General features: G+C 40.0%; 1 protein-coding gene across 1 annotated transcript; it reads left to right on the top strand.

Annotated features, from left to right (window-relative positions):
* The first annotated feature begins 1076 nt into the window (after positions 1-1076).
* bckdk (branched chain ketoacid dehydrogenase kinase) lies at positions 1077-14673 on the top strand. Its single transcript, XM_076161251.1, has 11 exons — positions 1077-1517; positions 2500-2568; positions 2875-2985; positions 4197-4244; positions 4425-4544; positions 5320-5418; positions 5914-5987; positions 8607-8735; positions 8880-8969; positions 11095-11250; positions 12875-14673. The coding sequence occupies exons 1-11, from the start codon at positions 1272-1274 to the stop codon at positions 13017-13019; spliced, it is 1287 nt and encodes a 428-aa protein (XP_076017366.1). The 5' UTR covers positions 1077-1271; the 3' UTR covers positions 13020-14673.
* Positions 14674-15550: the final 877 nt, after the last annotated feature.

Raw genomic sequence — 15550 nt, forward strand, 5'->3', positions numbered from 1 at the left:
CTCTGCTTTTCCCCCTCTTTCTGAATAAAAAAATAACACCAAAATGTCCTTTAACTATGCGCACGGTCATGTAAAATGTTTGCTTCAATAAAAACAAATACTAAAAAAAAAAGAAAATATGAACATGGTCGCTTGCAAGAGAGTGATGGGCTAGTCTTAGTTTAGTTTAGGCTTAGTTCAACTTTAGCTTAGCCTTGGTTAGTCAGTGGTAGTGTGGGTATGGACAAGGCAAGGCAATTTTATTTATATAGCACATTTCAGCAGCAAAGCAATTCTAAGTGCTTTACAATGAAAATGTAATAAAAGCATCAGAAAAAGAAAAGAACAGTATAGTCAGAGGATGGCGCATAGCAGCTAACTGTCTGTCTTGACTGTCCCTCTGTCTTGTATCATTTGGTGTACATTCGTCTCCTGTGCTCCTACTAACTGCCCTTCCAGCCTGTGCGGTCTCCATGCCAGGCAGCGCCCAAACCAAGCAGGTCATCTAGTGTTTGGACCCACAGGTCCACCATCCTGCCACACCATTCTATTTGGAAATCCACAAGATCCGCCTCACTTTGATTGTGCTGTAGAGAGGAAATATCACAGGGATCTCAAAGCTTTCATTCAAAGTAATTCTCCACCAAATCATAACATTTTGTAAAATTGCTGAGCTTCCCTAAAATGTAAGGATCTACATTTGGATCTTGCATGTTCTTCCTGGGTCATGGCCCATCCTTCCACCAAGCTTTGCCAAAACCTGCAAACCACGAACAAACTGTGGCCACATGTATGTGTCGGTGGAGGATCAAACGCAAGAAGAAAACAGTGAGTCACTTTCGCAGATACAATTTACCCCTCCAATGATTTCAATGAAACCTGTGGATATTGATTTATATATTCACCCAGAATGCTGCTCATGTTTTAAGCACATGTGTGTGGGTTGGTTGAACTCATTTAGCGTAGTTACATCAAGGGCAAGCGAAGAGCCGCCGGGCGCACTGACCCATCACCTTGACGTTCTGGCGTACAGTAATATGAAGGCGGGGCTCTCCGTCCATTTCCGTCCCGTCCCTCGCACTGATTGGCTCAGTCGTCATGTCGTCGCCGCAGCTTTTCGCTCTTGGCCAATGCGTATAAAAGCCCTTTCTGTAACCTCTCTACTGTACGCACATACGCGCCTTTGTGCACCGTTACGACGATCTCGATGTCCTCGTAATATCGTGTAGTTGTGTGCTTGCCGAGGACAGAACAGGGCCGGGCCGTCCTGTTCACACGCTGCTCGGCCGCTAATGCGTGCTACTGTGGCGCGTATAGCAGCGGAGATGCTGAGCGGCGCTACCTGCAGAGCCAGGCCGAGGCTCGGCAGCTTCTTGCTGGCCCCAGTCACCAAAACAGTACCACCGATGTCAAATGCGGTGAGTCGGAGATTTCGCTCCACGTCCTCGATGCAGGGATACTCCGAGCTGGCAAGAGAGAGGTCCAAAACTGTCACGTCGTTCTTCAACCAGTCAGCAATTGATATCTCCGCAGAAAAGGTAACGCGTTCTCTTTTTTCCCTGTTTGTCTCTCCAATAATCTCACTGTGGCCACGCGTTAGCTAGCTGTAGCCTGGTGTCAACACTAGCTATTAGCAACTGCCTGTGATGCATTTAAGTACCACACGCAAGTCTGAAGACATTCGCTTCTCGGCCAGGTCTACTGTTCAATCTGGGTTCAATTGTAAACACCAGAGAGCTGATACAAGAGATGGAATTCAACACCAGTGAAGTGAAATCCGTAAACCGTAAACCCCAGGCCAATTCTATTTCGTATGTTAAACGAAAACGATAGCTAGAGATAATCGGTTGTTTGGGGAAGAAAGTAAATTCTCCACTTCCGTTAGTTGTTGGCGATATGTCAGTGTTGGTGGCTAACATGGCTGTTGACAGCTAAACGCCATGATGAACCGTAGATGTGAAGAAAAGTTCCAAAGCGAAGACACGAGCCCGTAAATAGGAGAAGTATGTCCGCGTCCAACATTGGGAGCGAACACGTAATAGTACACAAGGATTCATTTCATTCTCAGATGTTCCCTGTGGTTAACCAGTTCAGTCTTTGCCTCTGTCAGTTCCCTTCGCTCGATGTTCAATCCACGGCAACAACATGGAGACCTCAGGACCTCACCATATGCTCATTACACGCCTGGTGTCAGAACTATTTGCAATCATAACATTCACCTTGCGAAAACAGAACTACTCTTGTAGTACACGGCAGTGTAACATTGAATAAAGTCAATTATTTCTCATGGCAATACGTAATTTATCCTACAAGATAAGATCAAACTATTTTTTTCTTCCTAAAGCTCCCAGGGTACTTTTAGAGGGCATTTATATGGTAATCATATTGCTGAAAAAAAAACTTTGAAAAGTGTGGCATTAAAATTTGTCAGGAGGTTTAAGTTACAACTAGGTGTTAAAATTCCAAAATTTACATTTTAAATTGTAATTTTTCAACCGACTGTTTTTGTTTCCCCCACAGGCCTCAGTGCGACTCACCCTAGCAACCCTGCTGTATGCTGGGAAGTCTCCTGACGGACACCATATTTTGGTAAATATTACTTTTTCAAACTTAATTTGTCAAAATGACAGTATAGCTACAATCAACCTTTTAGGATTATTCAGTTATTCCATGTATCTGTGTAATGACTCTATACATCATGGACCTGTCGGGTACATGATGCCTGAGGAGCACAAACAAACTGATAACAATTGACACCCTCCTATTAAAAACAGTGACTAGCATTAATATCTGTATTATGTCATATTTCAACCAATGAGAAAGCTGTTAACTGTATTTATGTTGAATGCAGTGGGTGTCTTTCTTTTCTTCTCACGTTTTTGTGTGTGATCTCAGAGCAGTGCCAAGTACCTACACAAGGAACTGCCTGTACGTATTGCTCATCGTATCAAGGGATTCCGCAGTTTGCCTTTCATCATAGGTTGCAATCCCACCATTCTCCAAGTGGTAAGAACACCAGTATACACAGTTCTGCTGGCAAGAGAAAGCAGCTAAATGTGGCTCCATTTCCCACTGTTGTTTTTGCTAATTGCCTGTTTATCATGCCTGCAAACGTGTCGCCCAGATCATTTGATCGTGTGGATCTGACAAGTTGTTCTCATGGGTGAGGGGTTACCACAATGAGTGAAGTAGATCTCCCATATATATGGACTGAATTGTTCAGCCAGCTTTTTCAAAAAAGAAAACAGAGGAGCAGTAGGTTTTTTTTTTGTTTTTTTTTTTTTTTTTAATACATGTGGTGTTCAGACTGGCTTCCACTGAGGCTCACTGGGGTATGGATTCTGATCCCTTCCACAGCCGCGAGGAAGAGTCATTAAGAAATGTCAAAGTTTTAGAGAGTGCTTTAGAGAAATTGTATAGTTAATTCAAACATGTATTTCTTTGTGAAATAACTTGACCATGAATTGGTTGATTGTTATAGAAAACTGGAGTTGTATTCTTATTGTCTTATTTTCAGTTCATTTAAATTGTATTTGGCTTTCCTCACCACAAACGGCTGCACTTTAAGATTGGAAATGTTGGCCCTTGACAATCTGGTCAGTCAAACCTATTAAATGAATTCCCACCAAAAAAAAGCAGAAATCCAAAAGACACTATTATTAATGCTTGGAGAGTTTAGATGATTCTCAATAAATAAAATGTTATCAGAAGGTTTTTTCATGTAATAAAAATACATGTAACAACATGGCTTTACGCTCACAAGGCCCTGCAGCATTTAGCAGGACATTTTGAAAACCAAATGCGTGAAGAAGAAAAAAACGTACGACTGCTGAACGCTCGTTTTTCAATACATTTAAACTTCCTTGTTTGCTCTTCTGGTGTGCAGTCATTTCATAACTCTGGCAGCTCATCTGTAAGCTTTACTGCAGGTGACCTTTCACCCAATTTTGTCCTCCCTGACATTACTGTGTGTTGATTGTTTGAAGCACAAACCCCCTTTTTCCATTAGCTGTTCAAAAAGTGGCTTTCTAGAATAGAATAATTTTTGTTGTGAAGTTCAGTTTTTATTCGACAATTCATATGTATTATTATGGCCCATTGCAGAGCCTGTGCTGCTGGGGGGACAGTTTCTGTTTGAATGGAAGAGAATCAGACTTTGGCAGACTCAGTCATTGGAGGGAAGTTAACATTCTTTCCTCCTTCTCTTTTTCTTGCAGCATGAACTGTATATCAGAGCCTATCACATGCTCAGTGACTTTCCCCTGGTGAGTGCCACATGAATATTAGAAACAACTTTCAGTATAATAGATGTTGTCACGTTTGTCTAATATAATGGTAAAATGTGTGCAATCCTTATTTTCTTCAGTGCAATAGTACTGCTTTAGAGTATATACTAATGTAAAAGTGACATTTAAATCTTGTGATGTGTGATCGCCCTTTGACAGATCAAGGATCAGGAAATGGACGCTCGTTTCTGTAAGCTAGTGCAGCAGCTGCTGGATGACCACAAAGACGTGGTCACCATGCTTGCCCAAGGCTTCAGGGAGTGTCGCAGACACATGCAGGTACCTTCTCCTGCCCTGGCGCTCTCAGCACACCTAGGGCCTGATTCAGTGTTGGCAACTTAGGTGGGACCACATCAACCAAAATATCTACAAGGAAAGTTGCAAACACAGTTGAGCTGTTGGATTGTGCGACTCTGGGCAGCACTTTTATATTATTAAAATTGAATGAGGTGTTCCAATGTGTCCGGTCAGTTTAAAACATGCACCTGCCTTTAAACCTCCTCCAACCTGGAAGATGCGAAAGTAGACTGATGCACACTGTCACTAAAGTCAAGTGCGTTCAAATATTGTAAATGGACAAAACAACACAGAAAGCTATGAAAATATTATTTAGATTAATTGTAATAGTAGTAATGACATCCATCCATACAGACAGATCGATGGCCAGAAAAAAGCCAAGTGTTTTCTTCTCTCTGAGGATAAGCATGTCATTTGATGTGCCCACCAGAGAAAGTGCTATAATATTCGTAATACTGTATGTAAAGTAGTGCTGCTTTGTGGCTCCTTTGACTGTTTCCTGCACGTTGTCATGACAAACAATGGAGAGTCTGCAGAAACTGACAGAGATGGATTGATGAGAATAAGTATTAAGAGTATAATCACTGAACATCAATGAACAATGAAATCTCCATCAGCAATGTTGAAGCAGACAACTTATAAATCTATTTTATGATAATCTGACTTATACATCAGTGTGCATGTATAAACGATTGGTCCGGCTGTTTGGTGAGTCCCGACTGTTGAATCGGCAGCATATTTCTTTCTGTTGTTGCAGGATGAGACAATCATCCGCAGCTTTCTGGACACAACCCTTTGCTCTCGCCTGGGAATCCGTATGTTGGCCACACACCATCTTGCCCTCCACGAAGACAATGTATGTCTGAATGTTTCTTTTAGTGAACAGTCTCTGGTGTTTTCTTACTACATATGTTAGGTTGGCATTTCTCGGGAAAGTGTTTTCAGATTCAAATGCACTTGAATAATTCTGTTGAGCCGTAGCCCTCTGAGCAACGTTTACATTAAGTCATTTACCAGGCTTTTATCTTAAGCCATGTGCATATGAGGTTTCTATACAACACAAGATCAGCCCTTAGTAAGCAGGGTCTACACTTTCTGAATAAAAAATAATTTGCAGGTAAGGAGGTGTGAAAAAAGAATGTAGAACCTTTCAATTTGTAAGTTGCAAGTGAACATTTTTACAACTAAAACCAGATAAAATTTCTAGATAAAGAGAAAATTAAGTCTTGAAATTGTTCTCATGTACATTGGCATGATAAATGACGAGATGGTGTTCCTGCATAATTATTAGGATGGGAATTAGAGTATTGACATGAATAATGAAATGTAAACCGTTCTGTTCTCTTTTCAGCTTGATTTTGTGGGGATCATATGCAGGCGTCTCTCCCCAAAAAAGATAATAGAGAAGTGGGTGGATTTTGCTCGGTAAGTCTTTTTCACCTTGAAGTGACTTTGCTTTGTTGACTGGTGTGCCTGAGGGAAGTCAGAGTCAGCTGATAAGTGCTCAGGAAAAGACGTGCTTCATGCCTGGAGCTGCAGGCTCGACACAACGTATAATTGCTTATTATCTTGTTCATTTTACAGTCATTGATTTTCACTGTGATCAGAAAAAAAAGTTTGCCTCACTTCAGGATTCACTTTGAGTAAGGGTTAGCGTTGAATAAACTTATGAAAATGCATTCATCTATTCTTATCGACACTGATAAACTAAAATGATATATGTTGTAATGAATACCACAGTCCCTTGCAACATCGGCACAAAGTACTGCCTCTAATGAGCACAGCAACGATTCAGCTTCCCAAAGGTGGTATTGGATTCACCGCATTTGTATTTACTGCATTGCCTTATGTTGTATGTATGTTGCTCTCCTGATGGGCAGGTTTGCTCCTTGCATGGTATGCCCTTCCATCAGTGTATAAATGCGTCTTTGAAAAGCATGACATAAGTACAGTCCATTTACCATTTGATTGTGTCCAGACCCTGTCACTTGGCTTGGTACTGTTAGATTGATAACCTAACTATAAATTGCTTTTGAACAGTACTGAAGACATGGTTGCAGATACAAACCAAAGATGAGTTTTAAACGGTCATGGAAATACTAAACGAGATGTTGAAATTGTAAAATGTGTCTTATAGGTGTCTTATATGTGTCTGTAAATGTTTTGGGAAATATCAAAAGTTTTGGAAAAGTCATGAAAATCATTCTCGTAACTCATACTCTCATAAGTTGTTTGCTATATAAAACGGGCAAGTGATTTTATATTCCCTGCCTGTCTGTACTGACACAAACACTTGTCTGTAGTGTACCTTGTTTACAGACTGGGAAGGCTGGAAAGTAACTTTGACAGTAATGTTCACACATGTTCACAGGATCCTCCCCCTTCCCTGGTCAGGAGTTGTAATTACTGTACCTGTTGTTTTCAGGTGCTTATGGATCAACCCGAAAAGGAAAAGGGGTTATTTGTTCCTCAAATATTTCAACGTTGTTTTTTTTCAACAACCACATACACTTGCCTCCCAATTTATTAGGATCACCTGTCTGCAGTGATGCAATTCAGTATGTCAATTACAAATAATCACCATACTCTGGGTACACCTGCAGTGCAAACATTTGTTTTTGTGTTTAAACTGCGCAAGCATTTATTCAGTTATCTTGTTCTTTATAATGTTGTTTGTGTGACGTATTTGCACAGTAATCAATGCAAGTAATGCACAACCCAGTGAAACTGATGTAAAATACAGCTGGGAAGTCATATTAGAACAGATAAGCACTTATAATGTGATCCTTTAAAACAGCCCTGAAACATATCCTTCATATTGCTCATAACATCCTCTGCAGAGGCTGTGTACTCTGTGGTCCTTTCAGAGGCTGTAGTTGTGTAGTGTCTCTTTAATGCTCTCTAAATTAATTTATACACATTGATTTTGGGTCGGTTTTTGACAGGTCTGTTTTGGGTTGGGTCCAAAATTTTGAAACTTTGATTGCCTCTGGACAGTTGTCAAATGTATTACAAATAAAGTACTTATTTGCAGTATTGAAGCAATTAAACTTCAGAAACCAATTCATCAGCTGCGTGAAATGATACTCATCATAATTCAGAATACTTCCCACAACAGCAGGGATGCCAGTCCTTTTTGCTTTGGCCATTGAGCCACCGGTCATTTCTTGACAGTTATCCACTCTCTTTAAAGGTGTTATTTGTAATGGTGTCAAATATTGACTATGGCCGTACAATATGTCAATACTGAAGTTGTATCTTAGTGCTGCATTTGACACTGTTGACCACTCGATACTTTTGAACAGGTTGGAAAATTGGCTTGGACTTTCTTGGTTCAAGGCACATCTGCAAGACAGGAACCATTTTGTTTCCGTTGGCAGCTATCTGAGCTAGCTATGTTGTGTGGAGTTCCCCAAGGTTCAATCCTAGAATTATCTCTTTTCAACTTCTACATGCTTGCGCTAGGCCGAACATTGCTCATTAAAGCTATGCTTATGACACTGAAATATATATACAGTAGGTCTGTCACCAAATGACTATTGTCCTATAGATTTGTTGTGCCAGTGCATTGAGCAAGTCAATGACTGGATGTGCCAGAATGTACTCAAATTAAATAATCTAATCTCCCTTCAAGCCAGAAATCTTGGTATTTATTATGGATTCAAACTTAGCCTCATAAAACCAGTTTAAAAAATCACCCTACTATCATCTTAAAAACATAATTAAACTAAAGAGGACTCGTGTCCAAACAAGCCTTGTTGAGATGTGTTCATGCCTTTATTACTCACAGGTTAGACTAATGTTGTTTTTCAGACCTCCCTAAAACGGCTCTGAGGCAGCTACAGTTTGTTCAGAATGCTGCTGCTACAATTCTAACAAAGACTAAAACATTTAGCAGAAACACATTATACCAATTCTCAAATCCCTGCATTCAGCAGCATTTGTGTCTTCATCATTGAAATACTCTTCTATAGACCACAAGAACTTGGAGACCAGCTCTCATGTATTGTTAATTGTCCTTTATGTGTTCCTCTTGTCCACTAGGCGTCTGTGTGAGCACCAGTACGGTAACTCACCTAGGGTGAGGGTCAATGGACATGTGGCTGCCAGATACCCCTTTATCCCTCTCCCTCTGGATTACATCCTGCCAGAGCTCCTGAAGAACGCCATGAGGTACACAACACCTCTGACACAGCTTAAAACTATGTATAAATGCGTAAATGTTTTTTCTCATTGGTTTACCTAATTAATTGTAATGGTAGGGAAAACATTGATACTGGTTTTACAGTGTACACATGACCTTATTTGTCCCTCTAGGGCCACCATGGAGAGCCATCTGGACACCCCATACAATGTACCTGACGTGATCGTCACCATTGCCAACAACGATACTGACTTTGTTATCAGGTGAGGGGCCAAAGGTTTATTTCATTGAAACTTTATTGAGAGAATATTTTATTTCAGTAACGAACTACGTTGAAAGACTTTTGACATGTGATTTATAGAAACCAGTTTCCATGTTCAGTGCTGTTGCTTGTTATTATAATTGTGTAAAACAATGTGTCGCATTCAGTGCCACGAGGTCAAAACCTTCATCAGTGCTAACAATGTCATGTTTGTGCCACACAGAAATACAGCTACATCCATCATTCTAGGCCAGGGGTGGGCAAACTATGAGTAGGCTCTTTTACGTGAACGATGGAAGCCGGCTCCCGTCCAAAAGCCATTTTTATTTTTTTTCTGCAACTTAATACATTGCAGAATGATAGGATGGTCTTCTGGCTAACATGATTGCAAAAGATTCTCGCACTTAGCAATACTGGCCTTTTATTTACTTGATATCGGTTCGATACCAAAGTCTGGAGCATCGACCACCCCTACTTTATAGAAAATTATAAAATGGTTGAGTTTAGTGACAGACACACTTCAGAACTGCGGAGAGTGGCTAGAGAAAGAAAGTTGTTTGACGGAAAGTGGTTAACTGTATTGGTGACGTTGCAACTAACATAACTATACATAAATAATATTAAGGTGTTCTGGAGATAATAAGCTTTAGCATAATTTTATTGAATAATTTCAGTGATGTGCACACATACTAATCATAGGTCAAATCAGCACTTTTCTTCATCAATCAGCAGTTTTTCTTTCTGTATAAATATCCAAATATCTCCAATATGATCTCTAAAATATCCTATAATTGTATGCGCAATGTCATGTAAAATGTTTGCTTCTATAAAAACAAATGGTAAAAATATAATTATGTATTAATATGGTTGTATGCGCGAATAAATAGCACAAACATTGGAAAAAAATCGGCACTAAATTTGGCTGAATTATGAAAGGCAGAAATGGTCAAATAAAGGGCCGTTTGGGAGCAGGAAGAGCCAGCTCTTCTTGGTAAGCTGAGCCACTGGATCACTAAAAAGAGCTGGAATTCCCATAACTAGCACGCATAGGGGGAGGTCACACCCCTAATGGTTGGCCAGGGAGAGACGTAATTAAAATTTTTGAAATGGAAGAAATGGCTAAAAGTGCATTCAGTGAGCATTTGGGGAATGTATAATAGCTTTTACAGGTAATTTATGAAAGTTCACACTAGCCCGGCCTGTCAAATTTTAAAATCATTGTGGCCCCTGAGCCAAAAGGTTTGCCCATCCCTGTTCTAGGCTTTCTACCCAGCAACCACTCCACCATGTTTTTACACAGCATAAATAAACTGTAGTTTATAAAATCATCAACATGCTGGAATTTGAATGTTATTTTTAATGGGGTTGCAGCAATTTACTGTGTAAACAGGCTTTGTATATGAGAAAGGAGACAGCACTTCAGTGGTTTATTAATGCTGGAGCGTGGTACATAAGTTGGCAAAAGACAAGAGACTGAGCCCCAATTAGTGGGGTCCGCCATCTTTTATTACATCCTACAGTGGGTCTTCACATTCTTGTCCGAGGCGGTACCTTGCACCAGATGGGTCTAGGTGAAGCTGTACTCCCTTCTTATGCAGACAGCTCAATAGCAGGTTCTACTTGTACATTTTCCCTTCCCTTTTGGTTATTTTTAATCAAACACAGAAATGATGATGTACTATCAGACATGATGGCAGGTTTAATCATTAACCTTGCAGTCATGGAAAAGAGAAGAAGTCAGGTAGTACAATTGCCTTGGGTCCATATTTGGCTGTACTGGCACGTGTCGTCTTATTATTTGTCAGTTTACAGGGTATATTATATCTTTCTGGATTGGAAGACAAAAATGGTTGTATTATTAATTTATGATTTAGGTAATAATAAAGGTTAATAGGTGATTGGACAGCAAATAACAGTATGTCTAGGTTTCACATGGTCCCTTGCAGACATCACAGCGTCTACGTTACTGCTTGTTGGAAGCAACATCAAAGGCCAGAGGGTTTTATTATTTCACATTTTCCAGGTTGTTTCTAACAAGGATAACTTATGTGTGGAAGGGCAAATAAACCAGTTATGTGTAATATGGTTAATTTAGTGGGTTAATATGAATTGTGCTTTTTGTGTAGGATTTCAGACCGTGGTGGTGGCATCCCTCACAATATCATGGATAAGGTGATGGATTATCACTTTAGTACAGCTGAGGAGAGTGCACAGGACCCCCGTATGAGCAACCTCTTCAACAACATTACCAACAGTGGAAACCAGTCCAGCCCAATGCATGGGTAAGAATTAATCATATCTTCAAATGTCACTGTATCCTAGAAGAACTGTTGCTGACTGGACCTTTGGCGATTTTTGTAAGAGATATTGATATTGTCAGCCACACTAATGTGGATACATATGAAAGCACTGATTACATGTCGAAGGTTTCACATGCACACAGAAACCTCCTGCAAACTACACAATAACAGTTATACTATGTCGCACTGCGGCCTATCAAGATTGTAGCACTACAACAATCCTATGCAGGTAGAAACGCAACACATTTGGGCCTAAAATTCCTAAATTGGGTATCTGAGTGTCTAGGACTGCGATCTAGGACCTTAGTTTGGGATTTTTTCATCATTCTCTCATTGTTGCCACCTCATGTCTGCGACAATAAGCCTAAACAAAACTTGGCTGGCTCATGAGTGAGAAACCTTTACTATGAAAAGAGAAAAATCTGCCTGGAGCTGCAAAACACATTTGAACCTTATAATGAAGGAAACCTATTATGCCTATTAAGCCTATCATGTCTAAATTAGTTATCAACATTACTAATCATTTTAAATAGGCATTCAATCAAATGTTTTACCACCTGTGACGACTCTGGGTCATGCATGATTATTTGTTACTTTAACTCAGTGGTCCCCAAAGTGGGGGGCGCCACAGAGCTATAGCAGGGGGGGGCGCGGCGCTGGATACGAAGAAATATCTCCTCATGCAAATGAATGAGGCAATACTTCTTCACATCGCAGCAGGAGAATGAGCGATTACCCGCTGCTAGGTAGGAGAGCCATGGCCACACTCCTTCCTTTTGCCACATCCTGCCAATGTGAGAGCCTCAATAAAAACATAATACAGGACAAAACTGGACATTAAAATTAACTAATTTGTCAGTCTGACAAATCCATAAAGTCATCTTTTAGCCATATTTCAAAAAGACTCAAGGTTGTCTTCTTGGATTCAAGTCATTGATTAGCAGCTTGCCAAATAGAGAGCTCTTGTTTACAAAGCTAAAATTCGGGCTAGTCATGCTCACAGGGGATGGAGTTTTGCGTGTTAACAGAATCTATATTAATCACGTTTGAAGTACTAGCATGGCAAATGGAGATTACAGATTCTATTGTTTTTTTGGTATTCCAGCTAAGTTATGTACATTTGAATGGTAAAATTAATTTAAGAGCAATATATAGTTTAGGACTGAACCCATTAAAGAGCAAGGATGTATGACATGTCTTTATAAACGCATCACAGAAACGCAGCAAAGCTCATAATTATTCTAGATGCCTTCACAATGAGATTCCATGTGTTTACAGGTAAACACCTATCCATTTTCAATAATCAAACATGAATTATACCTGTCAGTGCATAGTGCTGCCACACTGTTGATTTCTGGGATATGTACTTTAGTGCCCACTTAAATGGGCTTCCATTAGCACTACAGAGATACAGAGAAATTATTTTTGTGTGTTGGAAGTTGAATACAGTAGCTTTAACTTCAGGCATTTACAGACAAATGAGGACCACGCAAGATCAGATTTACAGATCTTTAACAGATTGTCTAAAACCCGGAATGTAAACGTTGGCAGTTGAGCATTATGTTACGCATACAGTCTTAAGGTGGCGTCTTTTCTTTTTTTTCAGGTTTGGCTTTGGCTTGCCGACATCCAGGGCCTACGCAGAGTACCTTGGTGGTTCAGTGTCCATTCAGTCTATGCAGGGCATTGGCACTGACGTCTACTTGCGCTTGCGCCACATTGATGGCAAGGGAGAAAGCTTTCGAATCTGAGTGCCCTGCTGGTCATCGTTGTAGGGCCCCATCATTGGAATCATGCCCACAGTACTGAGAGTTTCACATGGACTACAGAACTTTGGTCCTAACAAGTGACAAATTAAATGTTGTTAGAAAGCTCCCATATCCATCGACCCACTACCTGTCCTTACTGTTTTGCCTTAGGCTGATTATAAGCTATGTTAGCTGTCAAGTTGATGATTTGTTTCCTTTGAGTTTCGTACCCTGTGGCGTGTCCTCTTTAACAGATGTATGAACTTTTGAATGTTTAGGTTATCGGAACAAACTGTGCATGATGGCGGATAATAATGCTAATGAGATAGAATGCAGAGGAAAGAAAACTTCAGTTTTAAAGAAGTTAACCTTGAATTAACCTCACACTAACACCAAGACATTAAGTCGTTCCCAAACACTCCAAGCCTCCTGAAATGATGCCCTGCACCTCTCAACGATTAATACCGTCAGAATGCACCATCGGCTCGGCCCCCTGACAACTTTTAGCTGTATTCTACAAAACGGACATGAAATTGCCAAACACCAAATGCTCATAAACCTGTGTTGTGTAGTGAGAACAGAGGAACATGAGGAAGGTCTCTGTTCAGCAGTATTGGAGCCAGCTGAGATGGTGAGTTGCCTTATTGCGTGACAATTCTTCACTTGCATGCTGAATTTTGCTAATTAAAGCCGGGTTTGGATGGTGAATGTTTCCCAGGGGGACATGTGTGAAAGTCACATTTACATGGTTCCTCTCTGATACAGCTCCTGCATTCAGACATGACATGTTTGACATGTTCTGTCAATCACGGGACGATTGATTTTGGCACTCAGGAAATTGTAGGTACAGGAGCATGGTTGTTGAATGGTTGTAATAGGTGGTGGAAGGTGGGTTCATTAATTCCTTGATCCTATTGTATCGAGATATTAATCAAGAGTATGAAGACATTATTGACTATTCATTTAATGACAAGTCTAGGAATACAAGCTTGAAGGCAAAGATTACCTCATGTTATCGTGATGCCAATTTCTGATACCCAACCTGGCCGTGACATTGATTGTTTGCAGGCATAGCTTAGTGAAGTGTCATGTAGCAGATTTTTTTGGGGATTTTCTCAAATTAATTCTGAGCAAGCTTCTGCTTGAAAACCGATTTGGGATGGTACTCCCAGAGGACCCGCGAGATCACCGAAAAACAGGAGATGAACTTTCAATTGTTTATTCGGACAGCAATAAAATCAGACTACCGCTTGTAATTGGAGCCATTAGCTCATGTCCCCTAATCCATTTACCATCTAAATACGGCTTTAGTGTCGTTTCTGTTGCCTTCATCACTTCACAAATGTGCACGCACTGACGGACGCTTTCACCAGGTTGATATCAAATATTTTTGCACAATGCATAGATTTCTAGCTGTTACAGTCGACACATTGATCATAGCATTTTCTGACTTTATGTAACAATATACCAGAACAAGTATTTGCTGATATGTCTTTGTTTTTAGTTTCTGTCGGTTTCTTTCACATCTTTTGTTCTTTCATGTTTTTTTGTTTTTTTGACCAATCACATTTCAACGAGAGGGTTTATGCATGAAGATACAATCATTTTGTTATTCACAAACCAAAATATTAACAAGTAAACAAACTACCAACTCTGGGTCAAATCTCCTGTCCTCTTTGTGCCTGTGTGTGTGTGCATGCATTTACAGCATTAAAATGAAATGTAACTGATGTCAAATTTTGTGCACATGTGTAGTTGAGCTGAGAAATTGAATTATATATTAAAGAAACGTCTAATGAAACTTACAATAAAACCTATTTTATTTGAGTAACAATTTCAATAGTTTTGATAAGAATAACATATTAAGCCAAATCACAAGGAGTCATTGTACTGTACTACAGATGACTTCAGTATCATTTTGACCATCATGTTGCACCATTTAAGATCTGGAGTTCTATTCATGCCACTTCATTCTATTAAGGTGCACAATGCTAACTAGCTATTTAGTGATTTAAATAGAAGGCAGAGAAGGAGATAAGGTAAGTTTGTCCTCTAAATCAGAGCAGGAAGGAAGATGAAAGACAGACAAAATCTTGTGTTCTTACCTGGAACCAGGGTCACTGGTGGCGGAGTGAGTCCACCAAATTTTGGCTGGATCAGGGTTCACTTGAACCCTTTCTGGTGTGCACAAGTACCTGTTGAAATTAACTAAATGGGTTCTATTGGTGTACAACAAACAAGGTGTGAAAGCAGCCATATAGATCTGAAATCACCACGCCTTCAGCCTTGTATGACATCTTTTCAAGTTTTGCTGTTTTGAGCTCAACATGATCAATGAACTCAATGTGATGTGTCCCCTTTAATGAGACATATCAGCAGGTAATTGGCCAACAATCTTTTTGTTTCAGATTGTTGATAACATGGGAAGTTTTGAAACATTTAATAAGCAACAACGACCCTTTGCTGGACGAAGAGGAGACATACAGCAGGCTTCATTTCATTGCTTCAACATGTGAACAGGCTTCAGTTTTGCA

Source organism: Genypterus blacodes, unplaced genomic scaffold (genome assembly GCF_046128005.1).
Source record: "Genypterus blacodes isolate CSIRO-AG114 ecotype Tasmania unplaced genomic scaffold, CSIRO-AGI_Gbla_v1 ptg000111l_1, whole genome shotgun sequence".
NCBI lineage: Eukaryota > Metazoa > Chordata > Actinopteri > Ophidiiformes > Ophidiidae > Genypterus > Genypterus blacodes.